Source organism: Tupaia chinensis, unplaced genomic scaffold, assembly GCF_000334495.1.
Source record: "Tupaia chinensis unplaced genomic scaffold, TupChi_1.0 Scaffold000184_1, whole genome shotgun sequence".
In the NCBI taxonomy this organism is placed as follows: Eukaryota; Metazoa; Chordata; class Mammalia; order Scandentia; family Tupaiidae; genus Tupaia; species Tupaia belangeri.
In genome coordinates this window covers 4,703,346-4,719,465 of record NW_006159659.1, presented here as the reverse complement: position 1 = coordinate 4,719,465, position 16,120 = coordinate 4,703,346, and the positions used below count along the sequence as shown (strand labels likewise).

Genomic DNA, 16,120 nt, shown 5'->3' with positions numbered 1-16,120 from the left:
AGAGCTTGAGAGACTGGGGTCCCAGCATTGTCACTGGTAGGTATTCAGAGCCATAAGTGACAGCTACAATGTCCTTTGATTAGGCTCTTCTAGGCTGTCATGGTCCATGGGTAGTATTTCAGCACATAATTCAAGCATGCAATCTATACAGTGCTTTAAAAATGGCTAGTGAGAGACCAGCAGGTGGTGTGGTGGTTAAGGATGCTGGACTCCCACATGGCCGACTGTGGTTCAAGTCCTGGACCTGGTGGCTTGCTTTCTCACGTTTTTCCCCCTCTCTCTGTTCCTCTGGCCAAATTAAAAATAAATAAATAAAGTTAAATAAAATAATTTTTTTTTTAAAAAAAGACTGGTGATATCTCCAGGCATGTATGAGTGGGTGGCCAAAATCCAAACAGGATGGGGAAATGGAGGAGGGGAAGGGACTGTGGCATGTTCATGCTCTGCTTGGAGCTGCTTTCTCACTTTCCCTATCTCCGGTAAGTGCAAGCACCCTCTGGCAATAAAAAAAAATTGTGGTATCCCAGAAATGTGTGTGTATTAGTTGTCCTTAGTTCAGGACTATCTTTCAGCGTGTGTTAGTGTATACCAGCAGGAAATGTCCTCACAACTATTCGAAAGAAAAAAAAAACTGCCCAGAGGCACCGAAGATCTACTTGCAATTAAAGGACCTATCAGCATAGTTTTGGCTTAGCAGGGCAGGTATGGAGGTCAGCATAGGGGTAATGGAAATGAAGATCCTGGCAAGAGTGTGGTTGCTCTGATATGAGAAGGATGAAGGGAGAAGATAGGAGATAATAGACCTGAGTAAACAGGAGAAAGGAAAGTTGACAGTTAAAATTTCAGATGTGGGGCTGGCAGGTGGTGTGGTGGTTAAAGGGCATCGTACTCTGACATGGCTGACCAGGGTTCCAATCCCAGACCCTGCGGCTTGCTTTCTCACTCCCACCCCCCACTGTCCCTCTCTTGTCAAAATAAATCAACAAACAAACACATAAATAAAGTTAAATAAAATAATGCTTAAAAAAATTTAGATCTGGACTAATTCTGGATCAAGGCGTGAAATTCAAGAAGTTGGGAAATAGGGTTTGCAGTGGAATAAAGGAAGAGATTGTGGGAATTAAGGTAGTCCGGGAGCTCTGGCCCTCAGATTTTGGATGGATTGTGTAACACGAACGCTGAAGGTGTGAAGAAGAGGCAGCCCGGTGCTGAAGTCATCAGTGAACGTAGGAGGGTGATTGATTGATTGATTATCAGGACATACGTATATGATAAATTACATGGAGGAATAGAAGATTTTTTTTTTAATCTAAGCAAAAGACCAAGTGTTAAAAGACTAGTAGGAAGCTAAGTTTTAGAAAATAGGTCTGTAAGCTCTAGATGAGCATTTTTTCTTTCTTCCTTCCTTCCTTCCTTCCTTCCTTCCTTCCTTCCTTCCTTCCTTCCTTCCTTTATCTTTTTTGGAGAGGTTTTTGCTATAGGGCGCGTGCACTTGCCAGACAGAGAGAGACATAGAGACAGAAAGCAAGAAGTCACTCCCTAGGGGGGATGGTCACACTGCAATCCCTTCTCCATTCTCCTCTCGGGATCTTGGGCACGCATGTACACGTGCCCGGCGTGAGTTTTAAGCCACTGGGTCCGGGATGCGAACTGCGGTCGACTACGTGGGAGTCCAGCGACATAGCCATTATGCTAACTGCTGATTCCCAAGAAGAGCATTTTTTTCTAAGATGGGTCGGGTGTGGGGAGGTCTGGAAGCTGTGAATCTGAGGAAAACTGTCTTGTTTAAATCAGGTTGGGGAGGGAACTTTCTGTGACCAGCCAACATGAGCATGTAGGGGAGTTTGTTTACATTGAACAGGGTTCCACAGGGCACAGTGGAAAGGTTGGGAGGGAATTCAAGAATGGAGGATGGGTCATTGGGGAGGAAGCCAGGAGCTGTGTGAGGATGAGAGTTAAGAAGAGGATAGATGGCCTGGGGGGGTTTGTGTGAACAGGAGAGAATTACTTTGCTTCATAAACAGTCTAATAGCCTGAATTAGTTTATTCTGCTTTCCTTAAGAGATCTAATTATAATTCCACTATCTTAGCTTCATTTCTCCAATATGCAAAGTTGTGGTTTAATTTCCTTTAAAATTATGTATTTATCTTTTAAAATATATAAGCAGTACATCATCATTGTTTTCAGAAATGAGGTTAATGAGGTAAGTAAAAAGGAAAACAGACTTCTCTTGAAATCTCACAACCAAAGGACATCATTTTGGTATATATTCCTCCAGACTTGTTCTTGTTTAAACAAATATATATGTGTTTAATTTTTGAAGATATTATTCAGTATATTGTAGTCACCTATGTTTTTGTATATAAGTGACTAATACCTTTTTTATCAGAATAGGTAGATTGCTGGCATTATGTTTAATTGTTACAGTAATTTATTATAGAACTACCATATTTATTTAAAAATATGTTGTTGGACTTTTGAATACTTTCTAATTTTTTATTACAAATAAGGCTACAATAGGGACCAGCAGGTGGCGTGGTGGCTAAGGTGCTGGACTCTTTCCCTGTGTCTCTCTCTGGTCAAATTAAAGATAATAATGGTAAATCAAATCAAATAAATAATTATTTTAAAAAAAAGAAAACATAATGTACATATGTAAAGCTGTACCTAATGAGCAGTATATAAAGAAATGGTAAGGCTGTGATGATCAGGAAATATTTCAGTAGTTATGCTGAAAGCCCACACTACCTTCTGATGTTCTCCTGCAGAGAGCAGGTATTAGTCTGGTTTTGTTACAAAATAAATCATTACCTTTTTTTAAAAAAAGATGTTATTTAACTTTATTTATTTATTTTAATTTGACCTGACAGGGACAGAGAGAGAGAGAGAGAGAAAATGAGAAAGCAAGCCGCCAGGTCCAGGTCTCGAACCACGGTTGGCCATGTGGGAATCCAGCGCCTTTAACCACCATGCCACCTGCTGGCCCTAATCCTTTGTGTAAATTTCTAGGAGTTTTTAAGTGTACTTTCTTGTGTAATTTCTGTTTTATCTCCTTTTCTCATAATTTAATATTGGGGCTATTAAATCCTTTTGTGTTGCTAATTTTGGAACACTTGTAAATAAATTTGATGAACCATGTAAAATCAACGGGAAAGACATAGATTGTAAGTTAACGACTTACCATTATTCGATACATCTTTAACAGATTCTTTTCCCCAGACAGGGAAGCAAAAAAAAAAAAATCGACTGCAAACTTTTAGGTTACATCCTCCCAAAGGGCTTGTACATTTAGAACTAAGGCAGTGGAATTGAGATAATTGTAAAAATTATTAAAACTCTTAAGTTAATAATGTCTTATGAGTTCATGTACATGATTAACACCATTTTCTTTGATTACTTTTTTTCCAGGTGATTCATGGCAGGGGACGTGGAAGGATTCTGTTCTTCCATCCATGACACCAGTGTCTCTGCTGGGTTCAGAGCACTGTATGAGGAGGGATTGCTTCTCGATGTCACTCTGGTTATTGAAGACCATCAGTTCCAGGCCCATAAAGCACTCTTGGCCACCCAGAGTGACTACTTCAGAATTATGTTTACTGCAGACATGAGGGAACGAGATCAGGACAAAATTCATTTAAAAGGTCTAACTGCCACTGGTTTCAGCCACGTCCTTCAATTTATGTACTATGGAACTATAGAACTGAGTATGAATACTGTTCATGAGATTCTTCAGGCTGCCATGTATGTTCAACTTATAGAAGTGGTGAAGTTCTGCTGCTCTTTCCTATTAGCGAAAATCTGCTTAGAGAATTGTGCAGAAATTATGAGACTCTTAGATGATTTCGGTGTAAACATCGAGGGAGTCAGGGAGAAGTTGGACGCCTTTCTGCTAGACAACTTTGTGCCACTCATGTCCAGGCCTGACTTCCTGTCCTATCTGAGCTTTGAGAAGCTCATGTCTTATTTGGATAATGATCATCTGAGCAGGTTCCCAGAGATAGAGCTGTACGAGGCTGTGCAGTCTTGGCTGCGGCATGATAGAAGACGCTGGAGACATACCGATACCATCATTCAGAACATCAGGTTTTGTTTGATGACCCCATCCAGCGTTTTTGAGAAGGTTAGTGCATTTGAAAGCAATAGACAGGACTCATCATTCAGTTAAGACAGTATTTCTTTATATGTAAGATTCCCAGACTTGGATGGGAACCAAAAAAAAAAAAAATGAGTAAGATTTATTGTAGCTCGTGCATTTAGGTTTTAAAAAATACATTCTGTGGGTGAACGATGAACCAGGTAGGTAGTAAAATAGTCAAATTTTAAAAGTACTTTTAAAGTTGAAGCATCATTATTTGAACTAAAATATTAAAAGTTTGCTTTAGCTTTTCTTTCTTTTCACAAAGTAATTAAAACTGAACTGGGGCAGGCTAGCTCTTTTTAAAAATTAAGTAATACATGCTGAAATTGGTGTTGAGAGTTTAATAGTTCTGCATGGTATATATTAAGACAGTTTCTTATTCCTTCAAAATATAGTGAGGATACATAAAATATTTCTTGAAAACCAGTAGACCAAAATGGTGATTTTCTTCCCTACTCTCATTTAGTTCTGTTTTTCCCTCTGTTCCACTGAATATTAACTAAATTCAACCATGAAAATATATATCACTGAAAACACCACTTGGGCATTTCTAAACAAGTAGGCTATAAATCCTCTATCTACATTAATCGAACATCCCTGTGCACATCTTACCACATAAATAGTTCTCTCTTAAAAATAGTCTTTCTCCAAAACACCCTTGGCCTTTTTGCATGTAAGCATTTTCGTTTTTATATCAGAGTCTCACTTGTGATCCTTTCTTGCCCAAAGGAGAGAGAGCAGTTTCAGTAATTGCTTAACTTAATTGGTTTCTAATCACATGGTTACCTCTGGGGCTCTGTTTACCTCTTGCATCTTTTATTCTTTCTAGAAAGCACACTGAAATCTTGGGAGACACCCTTCACATTAAACAGTTCCTCAGCCTTAGTTACCATACCCGGTGATAAAAATACCTGTAAAGGAGAGTTCTTTATGCCATTTGAGAAATAAACAATTGTGCACCTTTAAATAACACTCAGCATACTGGCATAATTTTTTTTTTCCCCTCCGAAATGCTGTAAAATATCATTAACTTACAATTTTAGCAGAGAACTCAATTTTGAGGGATTTTTATCTTTATTCTCAGAATGTATGGATATGGCAGAAATAATTGAAACTAAAGGCTGTATTTAGTTACTTTTTCTTCAGTGACAATTAGTTCCACATCAACTGTGTAAATCATTTGTCACTGATGGTTTGATTTTTCTCCTTACTATTGTTTTTATTGCTCGCGTTCCCTGGGAAATCCTGTTTTGTCTTTATACATTAAATGCAAATCCTTTCCACTACTAAAAACCTTCCAACCTCAGTTGAGATGGAAATACTTGTAAAATAGAAAATAAAATTTCCCCTCTTATGAGACAACATAATGGATAACCAGTAATAGGCAGTGATGTTTAAGTTCTGAGATGCAGAGCCTTATATATTTTTTTTTTTTTTTTTTTTTTTTTTTTTGCTGTAGGGCGCATGCACTTGCCACAAAGACAGAGAGAAATCACCCCCCGGGGGGAACGGCCACACCACAATCCCTTCTCCATTCTCCTCTCGGGATCTTGGGCATGCACGCACACGCGCACGGCATGAGTTTAAGCCACGGGTCTGGGACTCAAACTGCGATCGGCTACATGGGAGTTTAGCAACATAGCCATTACGCTAACTGCTGGTCCCGCCTTATTGTATATATTTCTGTTTTAAGTACAAGGTGGACAGCAGTGACAGCGGTTAAAGTTAATCCTATCAGGTAATTTTATGGATTGTAGAAAGCATCCATTTGCTTGCTGGTGGATTCCTCTGCCATCTATAGCATATATAGTCAGATAGTGAGAATTATCAGAATAAAAATGTTGTTAATGCTTCTTTCTGGAATTAATTTATTAGGAAAACTTAAGGACCCAGTCACAGAGAAATATTTCAGTGTTTTTATAATATTTTATAAACCTTTCAGTTATACTTTAGTAATACTTGTAAAAGAACAGAAGATAGTCACCCTTGTCTTAGTGGTGTGAGATTTAATGTTTTTCAAAGGAATCTATGACATTTTTAAAAAAGACTCTAGAACTATAACTCCAGAAGCCACACTATTGAGTTGTTGAGAAAGTCTTGACATATTTTTCTGTGCAAAAATGCATCTTTTCCGATGACCCAGTAAAATGAAAATTGTGGTTGGGAAATAATTTAGACTATTTTATGCATACCATTTTGAGCTTCTTGAAAATACACCCTATAAATCTAGCCTATGTATGGCCTGGTGGTTAAGGAAGCTGGATTCCACATGGCAGACTATGCCAGACTAAGTGGCTTGAGAAATATGCCAGGCACAAGTACATGCATGCCCAAAATCCTAAAAGGAAGGAGAAATGGAGAAGGGATTGCTACGTGACCATGCTTCCTTTTTCTCTTTCTCTCTCAGTGAGCCCTAGCACATGTACCCTCTGGCAAATTAAAAAAATAAATAAATAAAAAGGATCAGCCTTAGAGTGGCTGGATCCCACATGGCTGACTGCACCTGGAGTTCAGGAAACAGGCATCAGCTTGAAAAACACACCAGGTGTGTGTGCATGTTTGCCTAAAACTCCTGAGAGAATGAAAAAGGAGGAATTACGGTGTGGCCACCTCTTTGGGGGGATGCTTTCTCACTGTCTCTTTCTTTGTCTCTGTCTCTGGAGAGCGTATACTCACTATAGCAAACTAAAAAAAAAAAGCCCTATCTTTAATATTTTTCCTATATTGAGCACACGGTGGGTCTCAAACAGTACCACTTTAACATCCTTTTTCTATGTTTGGCCCCAGACAGGGTACAGAAACAAAGAAATGTTATATCCATGCTGGTCCTTTTTCCAGTTTGAGAACTACATGGGAAAAAGCACTGGCAGTTTTGATTTATAGTTTTATTTGTTGAAAATCAGCAAAATGGAATGTTGATAGGTACTTATTTTTAGCTTTATAATGTTCTATTGTGTGATAGGTCCGTATTTTTAGCTTTATAATGTTCTATTGTGAGACTTTCTAAAGTAAAACTAAAAGAATAATAGTATGATCACCCATAAGCATATCATATAGATTAATAGCTAGCATTTTGCTGTATTTGCTTTAGCTAGATAGGTAGAGGGTCTGCTGCCTTTATAATTTGGTTTTTGCTAGGCTATTTCAAAGAAAGTTTTAGATTTTACGACACTTCATTCCTAACTATTTCGAGAAGTATTTCATCTCCCAAGACTAAGGATATTATCTTACATAATACCATTGTCACAGCTAAGGAAATTAGTAGTAATTTCTTTTTTTTTTTAAAGAATTAATTTTATTGGGACCAGCAGTTGGCATAATGGCTATGTTGCTGGACTCCCATGTAGTTGACTGTGGTTTGAGTCCTGGACCTGGTAGCTTAAACTCACGCTGGGCACGTGTGCATGTGTGCCCAAGATCCCGAGAGGAGAATGGAAGAGAAAGGACTGCAGTGTGGCCATCCCCCTTGGGTGGTGATTTCTCGCGTTTTGTCTCTCCATCTCTCTCTATCTTTCTGGCAAGTGCACGTGGCCTATAGCAAAAAACTCTCAAAAATTAATTTTATTTATTTATTCATTTATTTTAATTTACTAGAGAGAGACTGAGAGAGAGAGAGAAAGGGTTAGTGATAAAGCAAGCCACTAGGTCCAGGACTTGAACCATGATTGGCCATGTGGAAGTGTCCAGCACCTTAACCACCATGCTACCTGCTAGCCCCAAGAAATTGATAGTAATTTTTCTTTTGGAAATAGAATTATTTAACCTTATTTATTTATTTATTTATTTGAATTTGACCAGAGAAGGACAGCAAGAGAGGAAAAGTGAGAAAGAAAGCCACCAGGTCCGAGACTTGAACAACCATTGGCCATGTGGGAGTCCAGTATCCTCAACCACCACTCCACCTGTAGGCCCAATAGTAATTTATTGATCTTGTGTAATAGCCATCCATTTCCTGAACTTCTCAATTGTTCCAAAAATGTCTTTTTGTAAACTGTATTTCATGAACCAGGATTTAATCAAGCTTACACAGCGCATTCGGTTGTTAGGTCTTTTAATCTATAATTCTCTCCTTTTCCTCATTTTTTCTTTTCTTTCTTTTTTTTTTTTTGGAGAGGTTTTTTTCGCTATAGGGCGCGTGCGCTTGCCAGACAGACAGAGAGAGACATAGAGACAGAAAGCGAGAAATCACCCTCCAGGGGGGATGACCACGCCACAATCCCTTCTCCATTCTCCTCTTGGGATCTTGGGCATGCATGCACACGCGCCCGGCGTGAGTTTAAGCCACTGGGTCCAGGACTCAAACCACTGTCGACTACGTGGGAGTTTGGCGACATAGCCATTACGCTAACTGCTGGTCCCTTTTTAGTAAATACTTAATGTGCTTCTCCTAAGAATAAGGATTTTTTTTCTTCTTTTACCTAAGTATAATATTATTCCACCTGGGAAAATTAACAAGACCCTAATATCATCTAATAGCTAATGTATATTTAAAATTTCCCAGTTGTCACCAAAATGTGCTAGAATCCAATCAAAGTTTATGCATTGCTTTTGGCTGTTATGTCTATCTAGTTTTTCTGGCTATCATGTCTGCCTAATCTTTCTTAATCTAAAATAGTCTTGGGGCTAGCAGGTAGCATAGTGGTCAAGGTGCTAGACTCCCACATGGCCGATTGTAGTTTGTGTCCTAGACCTGGTGGCTTGAAAATCATGTTGGATGTGTGGGCAAGTGTTCCTAAAATCCTGAGAGGAGAATGGAGGAGAAAGGATTATGGTGTGGCCATCCCCCCTTGGGACGGTGATCCCTCTCACTGTCTCTTGTCTCTCTGGTGAGCGAATGCACCCTGTGGCAAAAACCTTAAAAAATAGAATAGTCCCCTACTTTTATTTTTTCGAAGGGGCGGTTATTTCATTTTTGAACATCTACTTTCTAGCATAATATTTTTCAGGAACAATTACAGGAAAATAACTTGTAATGCCAGAGAAAAATTTGGAAAAAGCAACTTAGCAGCAACTCTGATCACAATTAGAAATCACCATTCTTTTTTTTTTTTTTTTTGAGAGTATAGGGCATACGGGCTTACCAGAAAGACAGAGACAGAGAGACAGAAAGCGAGAAATCACCTCCCGGGGGGGATGGCCATGCCACAGTCCCTTCTCCTCCATTCTCCTCTCAGGATCTTGGGCACACACGCACACTCACCTGGTGTGAGTTTAAGCCACCGGGTCTGTGACTCAACCTGTGGTCGACTATATGGGAATCCAGTGACATAGCCATTACACCAACTGTTGGTCCCAGAAATCACCATTCTTTTTTGTGTTACGAAGCTAATGAGTCCAGTTCTGTGACTGAACTCTTAAGGACTTTTATTCATGCTTTTCTGTTAGGTTTCTTTTATATCCATAAACTTTTTGTTTTAAATTTCGAACATTTTCATTTACTATATTGGGATTAGAATCATCTGAAGTATGAAAATTAAGGTCGTTCTTTTTAGGTTGACCCTTTATAAGCTAGTGGTTAAGGGAGCCAGATCTCACATGGCTGACTCTTTTGAATCTTGGCTCCAATGGCTTGAGAAGCAAAAGTCAGGCACGTATGCATATGCCCCAAATCCCAAGAGAGTAGAGAAATGGAGGAAAAAAGAATTGTGGCATGACCACACCCCATTGAGAGGTGCTTTCTACCCCCCCCCCTTTCTGGCAAGTGCACATGCCTTCTGGCAATTAAAAGATTATTCTTTCCTATAAAAATGTAGTGTAGGGGCTGGCAGGTGGCATGGTGGCTAAGGATGTTGGACTCCCACTTGGACGACCATGGTTTGAGTCCTGGACTCTTACTTTCTCTCTCTCTTGCTCTGTACCTCTCTGATCAGGTTAAAATAAATTTAAGTAAATAAAGTTAATTATTTTTTTAAATTTAGTGTATATGTGCCAGGAGGTGATGTGGTTACTGCAGAGGACTCCCACGTAGCTGACTGTGGTTCAAATCTTAGACTTAGCAGCTTGAAACCCACATTGTGTGTGTGTGTGTGTGTGTGTGTGTGTCCAAAATCCTGAAAAGAAAATGGAGGAGAAGGGATTGCAACATTACCATCCCCCCCAGGGTGGGTTTTTTTCCCCTTTCTGTCCTTTTCTCTCTGTCTTTCTGGCAAACACACATGCCCTATAGCAAAAGTCTCTCCCTCCCTCCCCCCAAAAATTTAGTATATATCTGTGAATGTAGAACTGTGTTATTCAATACAGCTAACACTTGCTGCTGTTCAACACTTGAAATGTGGTTAGTCTGAATTAAGATTTCAGATACCAAGATGACAGAAAGAATATAAATCACCTCAATTATTCTTAAACTGATTACATGTTAAAATGATATTTTGGGTATATTGAGTTAACCATTTCACCTTTCTACTTGTTAAAAATGTGTCTACTAGAAAATGTTAAATTCCAGCTTTGGGTTACATTCATAGCTCAGGTATATTTCTGTTGAACAGTGCTAGTCTAGAAGTTGAGGTGGCAAACACTCTGAATATGCATCTATTAAATAACCTTTCTCACATTTTTAACCCCTTTAGGTACAGTTAGTGTTAGTGTGGGGTGACTAATGAGGATAACTGTTAATTGAGGATAGATCTCTTTTTAAAGTTCCTTTCCCTGGTCTCAGAAAACTAAAAAATAGTACTACATTTAGGGAAGGAAAAGGTGGAGATATTAACTCTTCCTTTGTTAGTAAAGGTCCGATCTGAGCAGCAACTTCAGTCAAGCAAAAGGGGGTGTTGGTGTCTCCCCAATGAAAGGCTCTCACTGATTCCAGGGACCCGAATCATGCTCTCTAGCAGTGCTGAAATGTTTGAATTTATTGTCCTGTAGTTCTCTACTGGCTTTTCTCCTTAGTAGTCTTGACTTTTAAACTGAGTACTCAGTGGGATCATCACCGAAGAAGCCAAGGCTTCCAAAGTTTCTCACTGAGTTCTTTAGAGGCAGGGATACTATTTCTCTGAGCTACACACCCACACCCACACCCACACACGTCATGTACTGAGTGCTGTATACATAGGTAGATGTTTTATGTTAATTCCCATTTTATGAGTAAGAAAACAGAGTCAGAAAGGTTAGGAATCTTATTCTAGAATAAGTAGCACTGCCCAGACTGGAACCTGGGTTCTTCTTGCTTCCCAGTCCATGGACTTCCTGTTGGGTCTTCTAGGCCCTAAGGCCATAACATGTTGTTAAAATGTGGCCAAGCCTGGGTTGTTTAGAAGTTGTTCTAGAGTGAAAATTCTAATGTGTTTGCATGAATAAAACATAGCCTAAGAAATTTAACAGTGCTGAAAAAAAAAAGGTATGGGATTTTTGAAAGCACAGTTTTGGGGTTTTTGCTTTAATCAAAGAAATTTAAAATGTAAGGATCTTTTTCTTTTGATACAGTCATTTAAGAGTTCTTATGATTCATTTTATCTTAGTGGAGTCCCAGTTTTAAAACTAGCCTACAATTTGAATTTTTACTTAGGCAAATGTCTGTGGCATGTATTTTTACTAGCTCTGATGGTCTCTGCATCTGTTAAGAAATAAGGCCTGACATTTGTCATTCTGAATTTCAGTGATGTGAAGATTTAAATAGTTTAAACTCTGCTCTCTTTGTTTTTTTTTTTTTTGGTTTAAAAAATTACTGCTTATTGAAAACATTTTATGAAGTAAATGTATATTTGGCAAAATGCATATTATACTTGAATTTTTGTACCTAAAAGATCTTTTTAGCAGAATTGTAAAATTATTCATTAAAATACTCATGTTGTTTTTTTTAACACAATGACATTTTAATATTTTTGAACCCAGAACATCATCAGTATCTTAAATATGCATAAGGTAAGACTCAGCATATCAGTGATCCCCTTAGAAATAATATTAGTGGGCTCTGTCTCTCTCTGTCTTTCTGGAGAGCGCACACGCCCTATAGCAAAAACCTCTCCAAAAAAAGAAAAAGAAAAAAAAAGAAAGAAATAATATTAGTGGGGCCATTAGGTGATGTAGTGGTGAAGGCGCTGAACTCCCACGTGATTGACTACAGTTCAGTTCCTGGACTTGGCAGCTTGAAACTCATTCCAGGCACATGTGCATGTGTACCCAAAATCTCAAGAGGAGAAAGGAGGAGAAGGGATTGCAGTGTGGCCATCTTCCCCCACTGAGGGGGGGTGATTTCTCTTTCTCTCTGTGTCTTCAGTGAACACACGCGCCATATAGGAAAAATCTCTCCAAAAGAAGAAATATTATGTAAAGTATCTTAAATCATAATCATAAAATCTTTTAATTTTTCAAATTAAAAGAAGAAACTTATTTTAATTCCTTTAAAGATTTCAAAAACACATTAGTATTTTGTGTAGGGTATTATGCTTGGTTCTTCATTAGCTGTTTATTAAGGAAGCATGTTATACAGATGTATTTTGCTTTAAGTAAATCCATAATAGTTATTCCAGATATTTCATTCTATAAACTATTACTGATATTCAGACTCCTTAGTGTGCTTTTTTCCTAATCTGTGAAATGTAGTTCACTGTATATACATCCCCCCAGTTGGATTTATATAACTTTTATAGGCAAAGCTAATGTTTTAATATGAAAAGGCCACAACATGTAGCTTTTGTGTATATCAAATTTATAATAGAATAATATAAATATATTCACTGAGAATATATTTAGACTTAAATAAAATCTGCCTTTGATAAAAGTTTAATGTTGTAAGAATATTTATAACTTTGAGGTAATTTTGATAGCCAAAAAAGATAACTTTATTATTTGTGAAAATTAATCCAAGGGTCAGAATAAAAATTAGTGCTTCAGGAGAACTTTTTAACACTTAAAAAAAAAAGTCTTTTATTTGAGTGGAATTTGTGGCTTTAAAAGCTACATTTAAAAGGGGCATAAGGTGTCCCGGGCTCACCTTGAAACTGAAAGAATTCATAGATGATCAACTAAGTTTCTCAAATACACTATTTAGAATTTAGTAAATAGCTTTGGAAATGGGTCTTCACAAAACACTGATATAATTTTCCAAATATTTTCTCTGTTAGCTTAGTCTATCTATACAGCACTAACAAAGGCCTCTAACACATAAAGACATTTATTTATTGCTATTTTTATTAAAGTGTATTTATTGATTTCTTTTATAAACAAAAGAGGTAGGCCTCCCTAGCAGGGTCCTAATGCCATGATCTGCCTCTCACTTCAGCCAGCCCTGGAACCACGGGCATGCGCATGCCCAGCATTCTCAGAGAGGTCTCCAGACATGAAGCTGGAACCTTCCTGTGTATGTCAGCCTTGCAGAGCTTTGCATTTTACTGCAGCGTCACCATCTGGTCTCTTGTTCTTGATAAAATCTCCTGAGTGGGTGGTATGCTAATCTGGTTAATTGAGGTACGCACATGGTAATGAAATTGCCCGGGGAAAGCCACATCTATGTAAAGTGTAGGTGCTGTATACCTCTCTGGAATTCTTCCATTTAGGCAGTGGAACATGTTTTGACTAATCTAGCTCTTAACTGATGGCAGATTTCTGTCCAGCAGTCAGATCATTAGTTTTTACCAATTTAGCCAAAAACTTTTAAAACAGCAGTTTGTTTATATATACTGACTTCAACTGCAGCCAGATAAATCTAGAGAATAAGTAGAATTTTCTCCTGTGTTGTTTTCATCTCTTATTTCAATGGAAATTGAGGACCAGCCCTGTGGTTGATGGAGCCAGATTCCACCTAGCCAGGTGTGGTTCAAATCCCAGCCCCAGCAGCCTGAAAAACATGTCAGACTCTTGTATGTATTTGCCCAAAGTCCTCACAGGTTGTAAAAATGGAAGAAAAATAATTGCGGTATGACCAGGCCGGTTGGGGGTTGCTTTTAGAAGTACACAAGAAACATGGGACCAGCAGTTGGCGTAATGGCTATGTCACTGGACTCCCATGTAGTCGACCGGACTGTGGTTCGAGTCCTGGACCCAGTGGCTTAAACTCACACCAAGTGTGTGTGCATGCATGCCCAAGATTCCAAGAGGAGAATAGAGGAGAAGGGATTGCGGTTTGGCCATCTCCCCTGGAGGGTGATTTCTTGCTTTCTCTCTCTCTCTTTCTGGTGAGCACATGCACCCTATAGCAGAAACCTTTGGGGGGAAAAAAAGTACACAAGAAACAAGCAGCGCTGTACTTAAAAAAACCAGTTTTTAAAAGATAGTAACCCTGGGTCCAGTATGGTGGTCAGGGCACTGGATTTCCATGGCTGGCTGAAGTTTGAGTCCCAAACCTGACAGCTTGCAAATCACAATAGATGAATCAATAAATAAAATGTTAAAAATAAGACAGTAACCTATATTTCAAATGTGAAATTTGGTTAGAATTTCTAATAAGCTGTTAAGTTGTTTTTGAAAAAGTTTTAAATCCCTTTCAGATATTAAATAGTACTTTTGCAGCTACTATTCAAAATTGTTTAAATTGATAATCAGCTCACTTGTCCCTTAGAGTAAAAGCACAGAAATGAGTAGGTTTTCTTTTGGAAACTAGGCCAATAGGTTTATTGTACTTTTTCAGTTAACTTAATGTCTTTCTGCACACATCTCATTTTTGCTGACCCCTCCTCCTCAACCCCATGGACTTAAATGATTGTAATTAACAAATGTGCAGTTTTAAAAAAATCACCCAGGGTGTTTTTTTGGAGAACTGTATAGTCATCTGCCTTTTATGTATGTACATTTGTAGAGCCAGTAATCTAGGTGTTGACTGTTGTTAGAGCCCTGGAAAGATAGTACCTGAAGGAGTGTATTAAACAGACCGAAAACTATTGAAAATGAGAGTTTAAAAACTCAACCTTATTTGCTGATTTTTTTAAAAAAAATTTCAGTTATCATTGCCAACAAGAGAAAGCACCCTCCAATGGGACATGGTCATACAACAATTATTTTTCTTCCATTTCTACTGCCAGGATCTTGGGCACATACATACATGAGTCTGGCGTGTTTTTTAAGCTTCTGGGGCTGGGATTCGAACCACAGTTGGCTGTGTGTAATCTGGCTCCATCAACCACAGGGTTGACCCTGATTTTACATTAAAATAAGAGAGATGGAAACAACATAGGAGAAATGGAAATTAAGGAAAATATGGAATTAGGGACAGCTATAATAGGTAAAAAAGAAAACCCTTTTTAATAAACGGGTGGAAGGGCCACAGGTGGTGGGTAAAGGTGCTGGACTCCCACGCGACCAATTGTGGTTCAAGTCCTGGACCTGGTGACTTCCTTTCTCACTTTCTCTCTCTCTCTCTCTCTAGCCAAATTGGAAAACAGTGATAATAATAATAAAGTTAAAATAATTCTTTAAAAAAATAAGTGGAGGGAAAGAAAAGAGAAATTGAATGATAAATCAAAAAAGATCAGAGAAATCTGGAAATGATTGGAGAAAAGATTAGGAGCAGGAAAGGAACAAGGGGAGGTATGAAGATATTTTACGCTTTAAGGTTTTTTTTTTTGTCAGAAAAATCACAACACATTTTTCCATAGAAAAGCAAAAAATATTACTTTTCCGACGACCCAGTAATTGCCCGAGGATGCATGCACTCTTCAGAAAGAGAGAGATGGAGAAAAACACCCCTGAATGGGGCATGGTCATGCCACAATCCCTTCTCCATTTCTCACTCCTGTCAGGATTTTGGGCATGCACCGCACATGTACCTGGTATGTTTTTTAAGTGGCCAAGGCTGAGATTCAAACTGCAGTCATCCATTTGGGATCTGGCTCCCTTAACCACTAGGCTATGGGGCCAACCCATGAAGTTTTATTTTTCAAGTTTTTTATTCAGAAAATGCCATGTGTTGTAGGTAAGCATTGCTCATTCACGTTAGTTTTAGGATTAAATCTTTTATTGGCTTTCCTGCTCTACTGTGTTTCTTAATTAAATATTTGTAGAGTTGAGAGAGTATTTCCAAAAATAGGGAAAAAAAATTTAAGTTGTAAATT

The 16,120-nt window shown here is 38.3% G+C and overlaps 1 protein-coding gene across 2 annotated transcripts in view; it reads left to right on the top strand.

Annotated features, from left to right (window-relative positions):
- The window catches only part of KLHL15 (kelch like family member 15), a 46,531-nt gene that overhangs the window by 15,412 nt on the left and 14,999 nt on the right, over window positions 1–16,120 (top strand). For both annotated transcript variants that reach the window (XM_006146661.3, XM_027771118.1), the window contains exon 3: window positions 3,410–4,121. In XM_006146661.3, coding sequence (XP_006146723.1) covers window positions 3,417–4,121 — 705 coding nt within the window. In that variant the 5' untranslated portion in view covers window positions 3,410–3,416. The remainder of the gene's footprint in view (window positions 1–3,409; window positions 4,122–16,120) is intronic.